This window comes from Anser cygnoides, chromosome 10 (genome assembly GCF_040182565.1).
Source record: "Anser cygnoides isolate HZ-2024a breed goose chromosome 10, Taihu_goose_T2T_genome, whole genome shotgun sequence".
Classification (NCBI taxonomy): domain Eukaryota; kingdom Metazoa; phylum Chordata; class Aves; order Anseriformes; family Anatidae; genus Anser; species Anser cygnoides.
This window is the reverse complement of record NC_089882.1, coordinates 11,818,408-11,834,212: the sequence shown is the minus strand read 5'-3', so window position 1 is coordinate 11,834,212 and position 15,805 is coordinate 11,818,408. Positions and strand designations below refer to the sequence as shown.

Here is a 15,805-nt window from a genome sequence, read left to right as displayed (position 1 = left end):
TGCTCCCTGGTGTCACCTGATGTCCCTCCGTGCCTCGTGGCTCTCAGCGCGCCCTGCTGTGTCGGTGGACACTCGGTGTGCCTTGCTGCCCTTTGCTGGCAACTGGTGCTCTGTATGGCCCGCTGTGCCCTACGGCCCCGGTGTGCCTGCAGTGCCCGGTGTCCTCTGCTGTTCCCTACAGCCCCAGTGCACCCGTAGTGCTTGGTGTCCTCTGGTGTTCCATGGCCGTGGTGCACCCGGTGTCCCCCGGTGCGCCCTACAGCCCCGGTGTGCCTTTACGGCCCGGTGTCCCCCGGAGTTCCCCACGGCCCCGGCGCGCCTTTCCCGCCCGGTGTCCCCTGGTGTTCCCCGCGCCCTCAGCGCCCTATGTCCCCGGCGCGCCCCCCCCCGCGCGCTCTCCGCCCCCGGCGCGCCCTCGCCCCCCCCGGGCCGCCCCACGGCCCCGCGCCCCGGGCTCGCCCCGGTGCCGGTGCCGGTGCGGCGGGACTGCAAGTCCCGGCAAGCCGCGGGCGGGCGGCGCGGCCAATGGCGCACGGGGGGCGGCGCGGCCCGGCTCTGCCTCCGCCGCCGCCCGGTGCCGCGGCGCAGAGAGCCCCGGAGCGGCCGCGCGGCGCCGGCCCCGCAGCCCGGCTCTGAGCCGCCCGCCCGGCCCGGCCCGCCCCGCCGCGCCCCGCCGCCCTCAATGAGGTTCTTCCGACTCACCTTCAAGTGCTTCGTGGATTGCTTCTGAGCTCCCCGGGCACGGAGCCGCCCCCGAGCCGCCCCCGGTCCCCGGCCCCCCGCGCCATGCCCCCCGTCCCCGCCGACACGGCCGCCCCGCAGCCGCCCGCCGCCCCGCGCCGCGACGCCGCCGCCGCCGCCGCCCCGCCGGGCTCCGGTAAGCGCGGGGCAGGCGGCCCGGGGCGGGGGGGGGGGGACACGGACGGGGACGCGGGGACGCGGTGCGGGGAGGGGACGGGGACGCGCGGGGAGGTGCGGGGGGGACCCCACGGCCACGCGCGACCGCGGCGCGCCCCCTCCCGCCGCCGCGGGGTGAGTCACCGCTCTGCATTGTGACGTCACGCGCCGGCCTGACATCTGACGTCACGGCCCGAGTGGGGGGCTCGGGGGGGAGGGGGGCAGCGAGCGCCTTCCCCCCCCCCCCCCCCCCCCCCGGTGCCCTTCCCCTCCGTCCGACCCCATGGGCGCCCGTGCCGGCGGCGTGGGCCCCCCTGTCCCCGCAGAGGGCGCGGAGCCCCCCGCGGCGGGCGAGGAGCGGGCGGTGACGGCGCCGCTGGTGGGGCCCCCCGGCCCCCCCAAAGCGGCCGCCCCCGAGCGGGAGACGTGGACGCGGCAGATGGACTTCATCATGTCCTGCGTGGGCTTCGCCGTGGGGCTGGGCAACGTCTGGCGCTTCCCCTACCTGTGCTACAAGAACGGCGGAGGTGAGCCCCACCGGCACCCCGACGCGGGTGGGGGGCGCAAACCGGGGGGGGCGCGCCCCGCACGGGGCCCCGCGGCCCGTTGAGATGCCCCCGGCGGGGTTACGGGGCCACCCGCGCGGGTGCGGGGCCGCCCCGTGGGGCTGCTGGGGGTCTCGTGGAGGTCGGGGGCCGCGGGGAGCCCCCCGGCACCTGCCCGCCCTGACCTACATCGGCGGCGCGGCGAGGGGGAGTGCGCGGAGGCCCGCTCGCCATTCGCTGCGCCCGGCGGGCGGCGCGGGGGGGACTGGGGGGGGGGGGGGGCAGCAGCGGCGGCTGAGCCTGCCCCGCGTGTGCCCCCCTCCCCGGTCCCAGGCGTCTTCCTCATCCCCTACCTGCTCATCGTCTTCGTGGGCGGCATCCCCGTCTTCTTCCTGGAGGTGGCCCTGGGACAGTTCATGAAGCAGGGGGGCATCGCCGCCTGGAACATCGCCCCCCTCTTCAAAGGTACCGCCGGCACCCCGCCGCCCTTTAAATCCCCCCCCCCGGCTCTGCCCGGGGGCCCCCCGGCACCGTGCCCACGCGCTGCCGGCAGCTCCCTGCCCACACCCTGCCTGCTGCCTGCACCTTGCCCGTGTCCCGCGGGCGCCCCGGCCAAGGGTGGCAGCTCCCCGCGGCGCCCGCGCCGCCCTGCCCTGCCCCACGGCTCCCCGTCTGCCGCCGCCGGCTTCCCCCGAGCGCCGCCGGGTCCCGTCCCTCCGCCCACCTCCTGCGGTTCACCACGTCCTGCCCTGGGCTCCCCGCACACCCCGAGCCGTCACCGCCGTCCTGCCCCGAGCCGTCACCGCCGTCCTGCCCCGTCCTCGCCCGCACCCCACGTCCTGCCCAGGGTTTCTCCCCCCCCCCCGCACGTCCCCGCCGGGTTGGGTTGCCGTGGGTGGGCTGGGCCCCGCGCCAGCCCCCGCGGGCTCTGACGTCCCGGTGGTGCTTCAGGTCTGGGCTTGGCCTCCATGGTGATCGTCTTCTTCTGCAACTCCTACTACATCATGATCCTGGTGTGGGGGCTCTTCTACCTGGTGCACTCGCTGACCGACACGCTGCCCTGGGCCACCTGCGGCCACGCCTGGAACACGGAGCAGTGCGCCGAGTTCTTCCACCTCGAGCTGTGCCGGAATGCCAGCACCAACGCCAGCGCCGCCGCCGCCGCCGGGGCCCTCAACTTCAGCTGCACCGACCTGGCCAACAAGCGCTCGCCCGTCATCGAGTTCTGGGAGTGAGTGCGGGGACGGCGCCGCGGGGACACGGGGGGGCCGGGGGGGACGTGCAGGCGCTCAGCGCTGCCCCGCTGTGCAGGAACAAGGTGCTGCGGCTCTCGGGGGACCTCAGCGAGCCGGGGGAGATGAACTGGCAGATGATTCTCTGCCTGGTCACCACCTGGGTCGTCGTCTACTTCTGCATCTGGAAGGGCGTCAAGTCGACGGGGAAGGTAACGCTGGGGGGGCTGCGGTACTGCCTCCCTCCCGTCCTCCCCACCGGTCCCACGTCTGTCTGGGGGGTGCCCCCAGCAGCTGGGGACGTCCCAGGTCCTGGTCTCGCTGGGGACACCCGCGGCGCATGACGGAGAGCCACAGCCCTGCCCCACAGCCCGGCTGGGGGGGCTGGGGCTCACCAGCACCCCCTCCTCCTCCGCAGATCGTCTACTTCACGGCACTCTTCCCCTACGTGGTCCTCATCCTGCTGCTGGTCCACGGCGTGACGCTGCCCGGGGCGCTGGGCGGCATCGTCTACTACCTGAAACCCGACTGGTCCAAGCTGGCCGAGGCGCAGGTGAGGGCAGGGGGAGGGAGGCGAGGGCCCTGGGGGGGCCGGGACAGGGACACACGCTGCGCCCCCCCGGCACCCCCAACGGTCCCCCTGCGCCGCAGGTCTGGATCGACGCCGGCACCCAGATCTTCTTCTCCTACGCCATCGGGCTGGGCGCCCTGACCGCGCTGGGCAGCTACAACCGCTTCCACAACAACTGCTACAGGTAGGGCCGTGCCGCCCGCGAGGGAAGCCCCTGGGGCCCGCCATCACCCCCCCGGCACCCCGTGACCCTCTCTGCCCGCAGGGACGCCTACATCCTGGCCGTCATCAACAGCTCCACCAGCTTCTTCGCCGGCTTCGTCGTGTTCTCCGTGCTGGGCTTCATGGCCTCAGAGCAAGGCGTGGATATCTCCAAGGTGGCCGAGTCCGGTGAGTGGTGGGCGGTCCAGTGGGTGCCGGCCGGTCCCGTGTCCCCCGTGGGGCTGGCACCGCTGACCCCGCTGTCCTGCAGGCCCTGGGCTGGCCTTCATCGCCTACCCCAAAGCCGTGACGCTGATGCCCTTGTCCCCGCTGTGGGCCACGCTCTTCTTCTTCATGCTCCTGGTGCTGGGGCTGGACAGCCAGGTACGGTGGCGGGGATGGGCACGGGGATGGGGACGGGGCCGCCCGCCCCCACTGAGCCCCGCCGTGTGCCGCAGTTTGTCGGTGTGGAGGGTTTCATCACGGGCATCCTGGACCTGTTCCCCCAGCCGGGGGCCGGCTCGCTGCGCCGCGAGCTCACCGCCGCGCTCTGCTGCGTCGTCTGCTGCCTCATCGACCTCTCCATGGTGACGCAGGTGGGGACACGGGACAGCCGTGGGGACGTCGTGCTGTCCCCTCCCGTGGCATGGGGCAGGAGCTCCCGTGGCCCGTGGGGTGTCCGTGCTGGCGGGGGGGGGTCTCGGTGACGTTTGGGACAGGCGGCGCAGCCCGGTGACGCGTGTCCCCGTCCCCGCAGGGCGGCATGTACGTGTTCCAGCTCTTTGACTACTACTCGGCCAGCGGGATCACGCTGCTGTGGCAGGCCTTCTGGGAGTGCGTGGTCATCGCCTGGGTCTACGGTGAGGCCGCGGGACGGGGAGGGACGGCGGGGACGGATGGCGGGGACGGGCACCCCACGGGCCCCGGCTGTGACGTCCCCGTCCCCGCAGGCGCCGACCGCTTCATGGACGACGTGGCCCGCATGATCGGCTACCGGCCCCTGCCCTTCATGAAGTGGTGCTGGGCCGTGGTGACGCCGCTGGTCTGCGTGGTGAGCCGGGGACACGCTCACGCGTGGGCTGGGACAGGCGCGCGCCCTCGCGCAGCCCCGTGCGCGCTGCCCCCGCTGCACTGCGGGCACCGGGCTCCCCCCGGCGGCTGCTGGGGGCACGGCAGGGCGCTGGGTGCTGGGTGCAGGGTGCTGGGCGCTGGGTGCAGGGCGCTGGGTGCTGGGTGCTGGGACACGCGTGGGTGTGGGATGGCACAGCCGGGACCTCGCTGCCCCTCTGCCCAGGGCATCTTCGTGTTCCACGTGGTGAACTACAAGCCGCTGACGTACAACAAGACGTACGTGTACCCGTGGTGGGGCGACGCCATCGGCTGGGTCCTGGCGCTGTCCTCCATGCTCTGCATCCCCTGCACCGTCCTCTACAAGCTCCTGCGCTGCAAAGGCTCCCTGCGCGAGGTGAGGCGGCTCCGTCCCCACCCCGTCTCTGTGTCGTCCCCGTCCCAGCCTCACCCCCGTCCCGATGTGAATCCCGTCCCCTGTGCCGTCTCTGTCCCATCGCCACCCAGGTCTCATCGCTGTCCTTGCTGGCATCTCTGTCCCATCCCATGCTGAATCCCATCCTCGTCCCCACTGCCTTCTCACCTCCATCTGAATCCTGTCCCCGTTACTATCTCAGTGCCACCCCCATCCAAATCCCATCCCCATCCCTGTCCCCATCCCATCACCATCTCAGATTTATCCCCGTGCCCCCCTCGTCCCTCTCCCACTCCCATTTCCACCCTTCCCCACTCCAATCTCAGCCCCATCCCCACCCCATCCCCGTGGGCAGGGGCATGCCCCGTGCCACCCCCGTCTCGGTGGCCCCGGTGCTGAGCCGGTCCCGTCCCCGCAGCGCTGGCAGCTCCTGACCACGCCGATCTGGGGCCACCACCACCTGGAGTACCTGACGCCCGAGGCCGAAGCCAAGCTCCTGGCCCCGGAGCCCCCCAAGGAGAAGGCGACGCTCTTCGAGACTGTGATCTGAGCGTGGGGAGGGTCGCGCTGCTCCCGCCTGCCATAGCAATAATGCCAGCACCGCCTCCCACCCTCGCTGCCCCGCGCCCGGCGCCCCCCCCCCCCCCCCGCCGCGGGGCCGGGGCTCCTCGGGGACACGGGGCCGGGGCGGCCGCGGGGGTCCCTGACACGGGGGCGTGTGGCACCGGGGGAGGGGGTGGCTTGGGGAGGGTGGGGGAGGGTGGGGGGGAAGCGAGCGGGACAGCCCCTCCCCGGTGTCCGTCCCCACGTCCCGGCCCCCCCGCCCCGTCCCATCCCGGCCCCCCCAGCCGGTGGCACCTCGCTCACTAACCGCTTCTGTAGCGTTTGTCTGGTGTAACCCCGACCGCCCCGACATCTGGCAATAAACTGGGAGACCCTGGCACCCCCGCCTCGGGAAGGGGGCACCGCATTTTGGGGGGGGTTGGGGAGTGCTGGGTGGGGGGGGAGCTGCTGCCCCTGGGGTGGCACCGGAAGGGGCTGGCGGAGCAGAGGGGGCTGCGGGTGCGAGGCTGCCCCTCGCCGCTGGGAGAATTGGGGTTGTGGGGGGGCAGCTGCTGCCCTGTGGGGGGTTGTGGGGCTGAGCCCCGGCTCGCTGGCCCTCACTGTGCCTGCCTGTCCCTGCCCTGCTGTCCCCTGGGACCGAGGGGCCCCAACCTGCCTTGGCACCTCAGGTTGCCTGAGCCTGGCTCCAGGGCGCAGCTGGGGGTGTCGGAGGGTGTGCGCCCTGCGCCTGGCGCCAGCGGTTTGTGTGGGGCCAGGGCCGTGCCCCCACCTCCCTCCGTGCCCAGCAGTGGCACCGATTCCCTCCAGCAGCACCGTGGCCGCCCCAGGAGGTCCCGGAGCATCCTGCCCTGCAGCGGGGTCGGGGACGTCCCCACCAAGAGGGACGAGGGGGTACAAGTGCCACCACCGCCTGCCCGGGCCTTCCTCGGGCGCAGGTCTGTGCGGGGGGCTGCGTCGTACCGCGTCACACCACGCCGTGCCTCAGGGCTCCGTCCTAACACGCCGTGCCGTGCCGTGCCATGTCAGGGGCTACATTCTGCCAGTCCAGGGGCTGTCCCGTGCCGGGTGGCCGTGCTGTGCCGTGCCGTGCCGTGCTGTGCCGTGCCAGGGCCCGCACTGAGCTCCCGCTGGCACCATGGCGCAGCAGGGGCTCGTCCCCAGGTGCCACCCAGTCCCACCACTGCACCCTCTCACCCCGCCGGGCCGAGCCGGCCGTTCCTGCCCCACCGGCAGCACACTCGTAATTAGTGCGGGCAGGGCACGGAAGCACCGTTGATAATTGGCGGTGACTCGTTAGCGCTGGAGCGCCGCGTGCCCGGGGCGCGGCAGGACTTTCCGGCAGGGCTGGTCGGCGGGGCCGCCTGGCGTCCCGGTGCGCCGGGGCCGTGCGGGTGCCCGCTGCCGCAGCGGGGCCGGGGCTGGGCGAGGAGGGCGCGGAGGCGAGCGTCGGCATCGCCCTCGCTTCATGTCGCGGCACGCCGCGGCCCTGCCGCCCCCTCGATAAAAGGCACGGCCGCGGGCCAGCGTCAGGGTGCTGCCAGTGGAGACGGTGAGAGCGCAGGGACTGGGACGGGGGGGGGGGGGACTTGAAGGGAAAGGGGGGAGAGGAGGTGCTGGGAGAGGGCTCTTTGCCACCCGGACTTTCCCCACAGCCCCGCGCGAGCCCGCGTCACGGGTTTGACACACGCTGTGCCCCCCGCAGGGACGGCGCCCGCGGCACCATGAACCGGATCACGGTGTACGAGCGCGCCAACTTCGAGGGGCTGAGCCGGGAGTTCACCTGCGACGTGCCCGACCTGCACGAGCTGGACTTTGGGAACTGCATCGCCTCCCTGAAGGTGGTGGGGCAGCCCTGGATCGCCTACACGGAGCCCAAGTACGAGGGGGAGCCGCACGCCTTCGAGGAGGGCGAGTACCCCTCGGTGGGGCGGCCCAACAGCTTCTCGGCGCTGCGCCTGGTGCACGACGACCTGGGGGACCCCCAGATCACCCTCTACGAGCGCCCCAACTTCCAGGGGGCCTGCAAGGTGGTGACGGAGGAGACCAACCTGGCCTACGGCTACTTCAACGACCGCGTGGCCTCCCACGTGGTGCAGCGGGGGGTCTGGCTGCTCTACCAGCACCCCGGCCGCGGGGGCTGGCACTGCCTGGCCTGGCCCGGCGAGCGCCTCGCCGACTACAAGCCCGAGCTGAACTTCCAGGCGAGGCTCTCGCACCTGCGCCCGCTGCGGCCCGGGCGGCCTCTGGTCTCGGCGCGCCTCCTGTGGGAGCAGAAGCGGGTGGAGGCCGAGCGGGAGGTGCTGGTGGACGAGATCGTGGGGGTGAACGAGACGGCGGCGGAGCAGGCGCTGGCGGCCGGCAGCACGCGGGAGTACAGCACCACGCTCTGGCAGAGCTTCCACTTCAGCAACAGCACCAGCCTGAAGGCCGGGCTCTCCTTCACGCTGGCCGTGGAGGCCTCCAACGTCTTCACGGTGCAGAAGGGGCGCAGCGAGTCCAGCACGCGGCGGGAGCGGGTGGAGGTGCAGCTGCCGGCCAAGATCCCCCCGCGCACGGCGCTGAGCATCCGCGTGCTGCGCAAGGAGGTGACGCTGTCCGTGCCCGTGCTGCTCACCGTCACCCAGAACGAGGCGGTGCGCACCGAGCTGGGCGAGTACCGCAGCGTCTCGGGCACCAACATCAGCGCCCGCTTCAGCATGAAGCCTCTGCCGGCCGCCGGCACGGAGCCGGGGGGCGCAGCGGGGACGGAGCAGGTGCCCGGCGGGTGCTGAGCCCGTGCTGCCGCCCCGCGTGCCCTGCTCGCGGTGTGGGGTTGTGGGGCGCGTGCCCGTGGGGACACCTCGGTGGGTGGCTCCGGTGGGCAGGACCCGGTGCTGCAGCTGGCCCCACGGTGCCCAGGGAGCCCCAACATGGGGGCAGTGACAATAAATCCCGTCCTGAAGTGCCCTGCTGCTGCTGCTGCTGCTGCTGCTGCTGCTGCTGCTGGGGGCTGGCAGCGGCCATGTTGTGGGGGAAGCGTGAGGGGATGTGGTGGGGACGTGTGGCTGTGGGGACATGGTGGGGATGGACACGAGTGGCTGTGGGGACATTGGGGAGGGATGCAGGAATAGACACCGGTGGCAGTGGAGACATAAAGGGGGGGACACTTGGGGCTGTGGGGACACAAGAGGGGACATGGGGATGGACATGGGTGGCCGTGGGGACATAAAGGGGGGACGCGGGGATAGACATGGGTGGCCGTGGGGACATAAAGGGGGGGGCATGGGGACATAAAGGGGGGAAACTTGAGGCTGGGGGGACACAAGGATGGACACGGGTGGCTGTGGGGACATGAAGCGGGGATGCTTGTGGCTAGGGGGGACAAGGGGATGGACACGTGTGGCTGTGGGGATACAGTGAGGGACACGGGTGGCCATGGGGACACAAGAGGGGGCATGGGGATGGGCACGGGTGGTTGTGGGGACATACGGGGGGGGGACGGACATGTGGCTGTGGGGACACAAAGGGGGACGTGGGGATTGAAGGGGTGGCCGTGGGGACACAGTGAGGGATATATATGGCCGTGGGGACACGGGGATGGACACGCGTGGCTGTGGCGACACACTAAGGGACATGGGTGGCCGTGGGGACACACCGAGGGACCCCCGTGGCGGCCGGGCCGGGCCCTCTCGGGCTCCCCGGAGCCGCCCCCTCCAGCCCCCAGCCCCGCCCCGGGCCTGCCCCCCACGTGGCGGCGGCCGCCTGTCCCTTTAAAAGACTCCCCTACCCGCCCTCCTAGCCACGCCCCCCTCCTTCCTATTCGCCGAACCCTCTCGGCTCTCCCCCTCCCTATTGGCCGCGGCGTGCGGCGCGCGGAGCCGATTGGCTCGGCGAGCCGGGCCGGCCCGCCCTCCTCCCCGCCTCGGTAGGAGGAGGGCGCCAAGATGGCGGCGGCGATGGCGGCGGCGGAGCCGGCGGAGGAGGAGGCGGAGGCGCTGGGGCTCTTCACCGGCATCGGCCTGAGCGAGGCCAAGGCCCGCGAGACGCTGCGCAACGCCGCCCTCAGCGCCCAGCTCCGCCGCGCCGTGCTGCAGGCCCGCGGCGCGCTGGGCTCCGGCCTGGATAAGGCTACCGGGGCTCTGCTCTACAACGCGGCCGCCCGGCTCCGCGACCCCGGCCGCCTGGCCTTCCTCGTGGCGTACATCGGCCGCGGGGACATCCGCAGCGACCTGCAGCTCGGCGGTGCGGCGCGGCCGGGGGGTCCTGGGGGGCCTTATGGGGAGATCTGGGGGGCCTTGGGGGGTCCCGGAGGGCTTGGGGAGAGCCTTGGGGGCCTTGGGGGGATCCTGGGGTTGTCCGGGGGTGCCTTGGGGGGTCCTGGGGGGCTTGGGGAGGACCTTTAGGGGGTCCTGGGGGCCTTGGGGGTCCTAAGGGCCTTAGGTGGGGTCTTGGGATTGTCCTGGGGGGCTTGGGGAGGGCTTTGGGGGGGGGTCCTGGGGGGCTTGGGGAGGGCCTTTGGAGCGTCCTGGGGGCTTTTGGGGCATCCTAAGGGCCTTAGGTGGGGTCCTGGGGTTGTCCTGGGGGGCTTTGGGGGGGTCTTGGGGGGTTTGGGGGGGTCCTGGAGGGCTTAGGGAGGGCCTTGGGGGGGTCCTGGAATTGTCCTGGGGGGCTTGGGGAGGGCCTTTGGGGGGTCCCAGGGTTTTTTTTGGGGGGCCGTGCCGCTGCTGACGGTGCTGTGTCCGCAGCCGCCCTGCAGTACCTGCGCAGCCACCCGCTTGACCCCCTGGATGCAGCCGACTTCGAGCAGGCATGCGGCGTGGGCGTGCGGGTCAGCCCCGAGCAGATCGAGGAGGCGGTGAGAGACGGGGGGATGCGGGGGGGCACAAGGGAGCGGGGGGGCAACACATGGGATCAGGATCCTCAGGACGGGGGAGTCTTGGGGGTGGGACGCCACATAGGGCTGGGGAGTCTGGGGGGACACCACGTGGGACCAGGGGGTAGGGGGGGGGACACACAGAGTGGGGCTGGGGGGTCCAGCGGAGGGACACCGCACAGGACTGGGGGGCCCCAGCTCGCTGCTCAGCCCCGGTGCGCCCGTTCCGCTCGCCAGGTGGAGGCCGTGATCAGCCGGCACCGGGAGGAGCTGCTGGCCGAGCGCTACCGCTTCAACATGGGGCTGCTGATGGGTGAGTGGGGGCGGCGGGGTCCCCGTCCCTTGACAGGACCTCCTCCTGCCCTGTGTCCTGTCCCCCTCTGGGCTTCCACAGCCCCTGGCACCCTGCCGTAGGAGCAGGGGCACCCCCGGTGCCCTGGGTCTATCCCGGGGCTGCTGGCCCAGGAGTCGATGCGGGGAGCCCTGGCCAAACCCCCCGGGCCCCTCGCCCACACTGTGCTCCCCCCTGCAGGGGAGGCGCGCAGCCGGCTGCAGTGGGCGGACGGGAAGAGCATCAAGAACGAGGTGGACCTGCAGGTGGGTGCGGGTCGGGCACTGCCTGTCCCCTGTCGGTGTGGGGCCAGGGACAGCTTGTCTTAGGCGGGTGTGGGACAGGCCGCGGGTCACGGGGCTGCCCTCAGGCCCTGGGGCACTACATCAAGATGTTCTTGTTTTTCCCAGGTGCTGCATTTGCTGGGACCAAAGACAGAAGCAGACCTGGAAAAGAAACCAAAGGTGATGCAGTGGGGAAGGCTGGGAACTGGGCTGGCATTTCCCAAACAGCTGCGCCGCAGCCCCAGCCACCCTCGGGGCTGTGCTCTGGGCTGGTTCCCGTCCCCGTACGTGGTCCCGCTGCTCCTCAAGTGCTCTGTGGGGTCTGGGGCTGTGCGAGGAGCCTGCTGTGGCCCTGTACTTCCCACACCAACCGGGGCCTAGCCACCACCCTGGGATGGGGCCGAGGGGGGAAGGAGCGTGTCGGAGCTGGACGCTAAGGCTGCGCTTGTCCCTGCAGGCTACGAAGGCCCGGCCGGTCCAGGAAGAGAAGCAGAAGGCGCCCGTGGTGGAGAACGGTGAGGGGCTCTGTCAGCCTGCCAGCAGCTGCCCCAGCCCTCCGGTTCCTGGGACTCGGCCCCAGGAGCAACCTGGGCTGTGGTCAGGCAGCTCGCGGTGCTTGGGGAGCTCCCTTTGTCCCATCGGGCAGTGCTGCTCCTGCACGTTTTGTCCTTTATGGGTAAAAAGGGAGGTCTGAGCAGCACAGCGGGCAGGCGGAGGAGGAGGAGGTGGCAGCAGCTCAGCCCCGTCTCTCTTTGCAGGTGAGGTGGGCACAGAGACGAAATCGCTGCTGGAGCAGCTGCGGGGAGAAGCCCTCAAGTTCCACAAGCCGGGTGAGCGCAGGGAAGCACTGCCGCGTGCTGGCCCTGGCTTTGTGTCCCCGGGGGGGGGCCGTCCTGGCCCTGTGCCCTTCCCCGCGGGCTGCTGGGCTCGGGGCGGTGCCGCAGCCCTGACCACGCTGTCACCCCAGGAGAGAACTACAAGACGGAGGGCTACGTGGTGACGCCCAACACCATGGCGCTGCTGAAGCAGCACCTGGCGGTCACGGGCGGGCAGGTGAGCTCGGGTCCCCTCTGAGGGGGGTTCTGTTGTGCAGTGAGGTGTCAGGGGGGCACGGGGGCCTGTAGGGGACTCCTCCTCGGTGTCCCGCCCCCGCAGGGGGTGTCTCCTGCTGCGGGATGAACATCCCATTTTCTCCTGGCAGGTGCGGACGCGGTTCCCTCCTGAGCCCAACGGGATCCTGCACATCGGGCACGCCAAGGCCATCAACTTCAATTTCGGCTACGCCAAGGTGAGCGGTGCCACCCGGCTGCGCCCAGGCCCCTCGGGGGAAACGGGTGCTCACTGTCCCCGTGTCCCCAGGCCAACGGGGGCGTGTGCTTCCTGCGCTACGACGACACCAACCCCGAGAAGGAGGAGGAGAAGTACTTCACGGCCATCCGGGAGATGGTGGAGTGGCTCGGTACAGCTCGGGCTGGCGAGGGCAGGGTGGGCCGGGCTGCTGCCGGGGACATCCCCGCGTGCGGGTCCCACTGCTGGCCCCGGGGGCGGCTCCAACCTGCCCCGTCCCCTCAGGCTACCAGCCCTACGCGGTGACCCACGCCTCGGACTACTTCGACCAGCTCTACGCCTGGGCCCTGGAGCTCATCCGCAGGTGGGTGTGCCGGGGCGCTGGGCGGGGATGCTCAGGGGACGGGCTGCCCGTGTCCGCTGACCGCGCGTCCCCCTCGCAGGGGCCAGGCCTACGTCTGCCACCAGAAAGTCGAGGAGATCAAGGGCCACAACCCGCCGCCCTCGCCGTGGCGGGACCGGCCTGCGGAGGAATCGCTCCTGCTCTTCGAGGTACTCTTGGCCGGGGGCAGGTGCTGCAGGACTCTGTGGGTTTCGGGTCCGTGGCCCAGCTGACAGCTGCTCCCCACCCCGCAGGACATGCGAAAGGGCAAGTTTGGGGAGGGGGAGGCCACGCTGCGGATGAAACTGGTGATGGAGGACGGGAAGATGGACCCCGTCGCCTACCGCGTCAAATTCACTCCGCACCACCGCACCGGGGACAAATGGTGGGGAGAGTCCCGGCGATTGTGGGGACGGGTCTGCGTCTTGGGGGACTGGGGGGGTCTCGGGGGGTGGTGCAGGGAGCCCAGGGCAGACTGCATCCTTCTCGCAGGTGCATCTACCCCACGTACGACTACACGCACTGCCTGTGCGACTCCATCGAGCACATCACGCACTCCCTCTGCACCAAGGAGTTCCAGGCCAGGTGAGCGCCGCGCGCGGCCCGGGGCCGATCCCTGCTGGGCAGGGGGGCTGAGGGCAGGCGTGGGGCTGAGCCAGGTTATTTCCGCGCCTTCCTCGCAGGCGCTCCTCCTACTTCTGGCTGTGCAACGCGCTGGACGTCTACTGCCCTGTGCAGTGGGAGTACGGGCGCCTGAACCTGCTCTACACCGTCGTCTCCAAGAGGAAAATCATCCGCCTGGTGGAGACGGGTGCTGTGAGGTAGGATTGGGGCCGGCAGCCAGGGTGGGGCTCGCTTGGGGCGTGTTTTTGGTCGTGACACCCGTGTTTTCTCAGGGACTGGGACGACCCGCGGCTCTTCACCCTGACAGCCCTGCGCCGGCGAGGCTTCCCCCCCGAGGCCATCAACAACTTCTGCGCCCGGGTAGGCGCCGTGGGGCAGGGCGGGGCGGCGGGCAGCCGCGTCCCCCAGCCCCCGGGGTGACGGCAGGCCCTCCCGCAGGTCGGTGTGACCGTGGCCCAGGCAACGATGGAGCCACACCTGCTGGAGGCATGCGTGCGGGAGGTGCTGAACGAGCAGGCCCCCCGCGCCATGGCCGTGCTGGAGCCTCTCAAGGTCACCATCACCAACTTCCCCGCTCCTGAGGTGAGGCGGCCGCAGGCTGGGCTGGGAGCAGGGGTTCCGCAGGGTCGGTGTTCACCCCCCTCCCTTGTCCCCAGACAATCGATGTCCTTGTGCCCAACTTCCCAGCCGACGAGAGCCGGGGCTTCCACAAAGTGCCCTTCCAGCCCACCGTCTACATCGAGGAGACCGACTTCAGGGAGGTGAGCTGGGCGCGGTGCTCCGTGCCCCCTGGGAACGGCATCGGCGTGGGGGGAGACACAGGAGGGGGGGACAAAGAGGTGCTGGGAGGGGGAACCTGTGCTGGGCCCCCTCTTGCAGCGCTGAACTGTCTCGCAGGAGCTGGACAAGGGCTACAAGCGGCTGGCCCCGGGGCAGCCCGTGGGACTGCGCCACGCCGGCTACGTCATTGCCGTCCAGAACGTCATCAAGGTGGGTGACCCGGGGGTGGGTGCGGGCTCCCTGCCACCCCTGGGCCGTGCAGGGCCGTGGGAGCAGAGCCCTGTGGGCGCAGGGTGACCCCGAGCCGGGGCCCCCGTGCCTCAGCCCCAGCTGCGCTGCGGGGCAGGGCTCCGGTCTGACGGCTCCTCTCGCCTCGCCCAGAACGCCAGCGGGCGCGTGATGGAGCTGGAGGTGACCTGCACAAAGTCAGAGGCGGCCGAGAAGCCCAAAGCCTTCATCCACTGGGTGTCGGAGCCGCTGACGTGCGAAGTGCGGCTCTACGAGCGGCTGTGAGTAGGGGGCTGCGGGCAGCGGTGCTGCTGGCGCCGGGACTGGCACCGCCTGGCTCCCACCGCCCGCTGAAACCGGAGCCGCGTGTTCAGCACCTTTCTGTCCCTCGTGGCTCTGCGTTCCCCCTTCTGGCAGGGTTTTGTCCCCAGGGGAGGGACGGCGCCCTGGGGGCCAGGCGCTACTGCTGCCCTCCAGCCCCTCCCCCCCCCGGCGTCGGATGAGACTCTCCTTTTTCAGGTTTTTGCACAAAAATCCCGAGGACCCAGCGGAGGTTCCCGGGGGCTTTCTGAGCGATCTCAATCCTGTGAGTGCTGGCGGGAGCTGGGCTCGCAGCCCCACGGGGCAGCACCCCGTTCCCTGCAGCCCCTCCTGCTCCCCTGTCCCAGGTGGCAGCAGGAATTGGGGCGGGGGGGCCCGGGGGTGCTGTGACAGTGCTGTCCCCTCCCCATAGGACTCCCTGCGCGTGGTGGACAATGCCCTGGTTGACAGATCCGTCCTCACTGCCCGGCCCTTTGCCAAATTCCAGTTCGAGCGCCTGGGCTACTTCTCCGTGGATCCCGACAGCACCGAGGGGAAGGTGAGCCCCGCGGCAGGACCCCCCCTGGAGCTGCGGGCCCCCCCCCCGGTGGGAGCTGCGGGGCTCAGCGCCTCCCCCTGCCTCTCTCTCCGCAGCTGGTGTTCAACCGCACGGTGACGCTGAAGGAAGACCCCGGCAAAGCCTGAGTGGAGGCTCCGCTGCCCCCACCACCGCCGCCGCTTGCGTGCCCGGCTGTGGGGCCGCGTCCCGGGGGGGGGGGGGCCCAGGCTGGAGCCCAGCCCCTGCGCCCCCCCCCCCCCCAGCGCCACAGCTGCCTTAGCACAGCCCCGCGGGGCCGTGCATGCCCCCCCCCACGGCATCACCTCAATAAACTGGAGCATCCCACCCGTGGCTCCGTGCTCTTGCTGCCTGCTGGCCCCGGGGGGCTTTGGGGGTCCCCTGGGGGCTTGGGGACACGGGTGGGAGTGACACAGGAGGGCTGGGGGGGGCGTGGGCACAGCACCTGGCACCGTCCTGCGTTATGGGGGGCTTGAGTGGGGGGTCCCCAGCCTGGGGTGCCCTGACCCCGTGTCCCCCAGCCCCGTGGGCCGCCTTACCCCTGTCCCACCTACCCCCCCACGGGCCCAGTCGGCTCCACGCAGCCCCGGGGGCGCCTGGTAACGGCCCGTGGGCACCCTACGGGACTCCCGTGGGCACCCCGTGGGGGCTTTATGGGCACCCAGCG

General features: G+C 71.6%; 3 protein-coding genes across 5 annotated transcripts; all 3 read left to right on the top strand.

Moving 5' to 3' along the window:
- The first annotated feature begins 622 nt into the window (after positions 1–622).
- On the top strand, positions 623–5,872 carry SLC6A8 (solute carrier family 6 member 8). The gene is made up of 14 exons (XM_067003424.1): positions 623–877; positions 1,224–1,424; positions 1,776–1,907; positions 2,394–2,673; positions 2,754–2,886; positions 3,093–3,227; positions 3,326–3,429; positions 3,511–3,635; positions 3,718–3,830; positions 3,905–4,042; positions 4,204–4,306; positions 4,397–4,497; positions 4,741–4,911; positions 5,348–5,872. Exons 1-14 carry the CDS (start codon positions 787–789, stop codon positions 5,477–5,479), a joined length of 1,959 nt encoding a protein of 652 aa, XP_066859525.1. The 5' UTR covers positions 623–786; the 3' UTR covers positions 5,480–5,872.
- Positions 5,873–6,293: 421 nt separating this feature from the next.
- Positions 6,294–8,438, top strand: LOC106035429 (epidermal differentiation-specific protein-like). 3 transcript variants are annotated; one of them, XM_067003427.1, is made up of 2 exons: positions 6,294–6,428; positions 7,196–8,438. In XM_067003427.1, exon 2 carries the CDS (start codon positions 7,215–7,217, stop codon positions 8,262–8,264), a length of 1,050 nt encoding a protein of 349 aa, XP_066859528.1. In that variant the 5' UTR covers positions 6,294–6,428; positions 7,196–7,214; the 3' UTR covers positions 8,265–8,438. The 3 variants fall into 3 exon arrangements, with proteins under 3 accessions (XP_066859528.1, XP_066859529.1, XP_047925257.1); XM_067003428.1 differs by lacking the exon at positions 6,294–6,428 and adding an exon at positions 6,905–7,042 and having other exon boundaries at positions 7,146–8,438; XM_048069300.2 differs by lacking the exon at positions 6,294–6,428 and adding an exon at positions 6,910–7,042.
- A 948-nt stretch (positions 8,439–9,386) lies between these two features.
- QARS1 (glutaminyl-tRNA synthetase 1) lies at positions 9,387–15,465 on the top strand. Its single transcript, XM_067003257.1, has 23 exons — positions 9,387–9,714; positions 10,218–10,327; positions 10,583–10,658; positions 10,878–10,942; positions 11,087–11,140; positions 11,418–11,475; positions 11,719–11,790; positions 11,928–12,013; positions 12,162–12,248; positions 12,320–12,419; positions 12,533–12,611; positions 12,691–12,799; positions 12,884–13,014; positions 13,122–13,214; positions 13,313–13,450; positions 13,526–13,613; positions 13,692–13,835; positions 13,910–14,014; positions 14,151–14,243; positions 14,415–14,542; positions 14,781–14,847; positions 14,995–15,120; positions 15,216–15,465. Exons 1-23 carry the CDS (start codon positions 9,417–9,419, stop codon positions 15,264–15,266), a joined length of 2,358 nt encoding a protein of 785 aa, XP_066859358.1. The 5' UTR covers positions 9,387–9,416; the 3' UTR covers positions 15,267–15,465.
- Positions 15,466–15,805: the final 340 nt, after the last annotated feature.